Source organism: Penaeus monodon, chromosome 31 (assembly GCF_015228065.2).
Source record: "Penaeus monodon isolate SGIC_2016 chromosome 31, NSTDA_Pmon_1, whole genome shotgun sequence".
NCBI classification, from domain to species: Eukaryota; Metazoa; Arthropoda; class Malacostraca; order Decapoda; family Penaeidae; genus Penaeus; species Penaeus monodon.
In genome coordinates, this window is record NC_051416.1 from 31,371,339 (window position 1) to 31,372,886 (window position 1,548).

The window sequence follows — 1,548 nt, forward strand, 5'->3', positions numbered from 1 at the left end:
ACTGTGCTGCGTGACAATCGCCGAGCGCAGCGGAGGTCCGGCCGCAGCCACGCCTCCTGTCCCTGCTTACCCGAGCCTCTCCTTGCTCTCCTCCGGAGTGAGCTGGTCGAAGGTCCTGGCCTCGTCCTCGCCCAGGAAGGCCTCGTGGTCGTAGTCAGAGTTGTGTTCGTCGTTCATGTAGTGCTCCTCGTCACTCAGCTTGTCCTGCGGAGACAAGGCTAGCTAATGAAAGGGGTCGGCCACGGCGCCACCCGTTCTGAGTGGCCCTCTGAGCTCCTGGGGCTCTTGGCTCATCGTTCACGGGTAAGAGGCCTAAGTCCGAAGGAGAGGACTCGCTCGCGCTCAACTCCTCGGACTTTACAAATGCACAAAAACATTCACTAGACAAATATGAACGATAATTCCAAGGATAAAAAGAGAGCTGTCTACTTACTGTATGTACTCTGGACTTCTTTTCTTCATCGGCAGGTTTGGCCGCAATGACGGCGGCGAGCAAGAGGCACAAGACAACAGAGCGCTCCATTATCATTTCCGACTCGTTCCTGATGCAGGAAATCTGCAAGGAGAATATTTGGTTAATCGTAACCACATACGTAGAGCATGATAAAAAATGGTGACAAGTTACAGAACAGGAGACTACAAATAGACTACTAATGACTAGAAATATTATTAAAACCACGATGAAATTACTTGAATTCACTTGCATAGTACCATTACTAAGTTAAGCCTTGTATTCCCCCTCACTATAAGTGTTGGCGACTTAGCATGACGGAACAAAGCTCTATCAATTCACACTTTAACACTAAGGTCGTGTTTTCAGACAGGACAAAGATTTCACGCCGTCCCACGCACGCACACTCAACATCACTTCGCAATTCACTCCCTCGCAAGACCCAAGAACACAGAGTTGCAGTGACGGCCGCTCCCCTACCTCAAGTCACAGCCACACTCTTCACTCGCCTGCCTTCGACTGAGCCCTGGACCCGAGCGCCTGCCCTGAAAAGGCGCTGCTGCCCCTCCCTACCCCTCCGCCCCCCCGCACGTACCCTCCCTCTGAGGGGCAAAGGCGGTGGGGGGGGGGGGAGTAGGACAGCTGGGAAGGGTTAACGGAGGAGGGAGGCGGGGAAAGCTAGATGTGGGGGTTGTCGAAGGATCTCCCGCCGTCGTCTGCAGCTTAATAATTTTAACAGCTTCACATGGCATGGAGAGTTCTAGAAGCAAATGCAACGGTTTCTGCCTTCCACCAAGAAGCTCGATTTGATTCTTGAAACATATAACTAAACATCCCCATCCCGCCTTATAAGAAAGAGATAATTAAATTTCAGGTGTCAACCATTCCACAGAATGCAATGGTCAAGTACAAAGTTTATCTGCAAAAATATCCTGCATGCAATATTAAGTTATAACCGCATTTTCCCACAAGTGCGGCCTATTCGCACAGGAGGTTTACATCATGTCCACATCCGCATGAATAACGAAAATGACCAAAGAGAAAGGGAAATAAAATAAGTGAACAAATAAATGTAAATCTAGCGACAACGAGCGAAC

At 49.8% G+C, this 1,548-nt stretch overlaps 1 protein-coding gene across 5 annotated transcripts in view; it reads right to left on the reverse strand.

Annotated features, from left to right (window-relative positions):
* The window catches only part of LOC119593169 (calumenin-A-like), a 29,518-nt gene that overhangs the window by 4,443 nt on the left and 23,527 nt on the right, over nt 1-1,548 (reverse strand). For 4 of the 5 annotated variants that reach the window (XM_037942142.1, XM_037942144.1, XM_037942141.1 and 1 more), the window contains exons 2-3: nt 434-556; nt 71-204 (exon numbers count right to left, since the gene is read on the reverse strand). In XM_037942142.1, coding sequence (XP_037798070.1) covers nt 71-204; nt 434-529 — 230 coding nt within the window. In that variant the 5' untranslated portion in view covers nt 530-556. Of the gene's footprint in view, nt 1-70; nt 205-433; nt 557-931; nt 1,065-1,548 lie in introns of those variants that run through there. The other variant, XM_037942143.1, reaches the window with a different exon arrangement.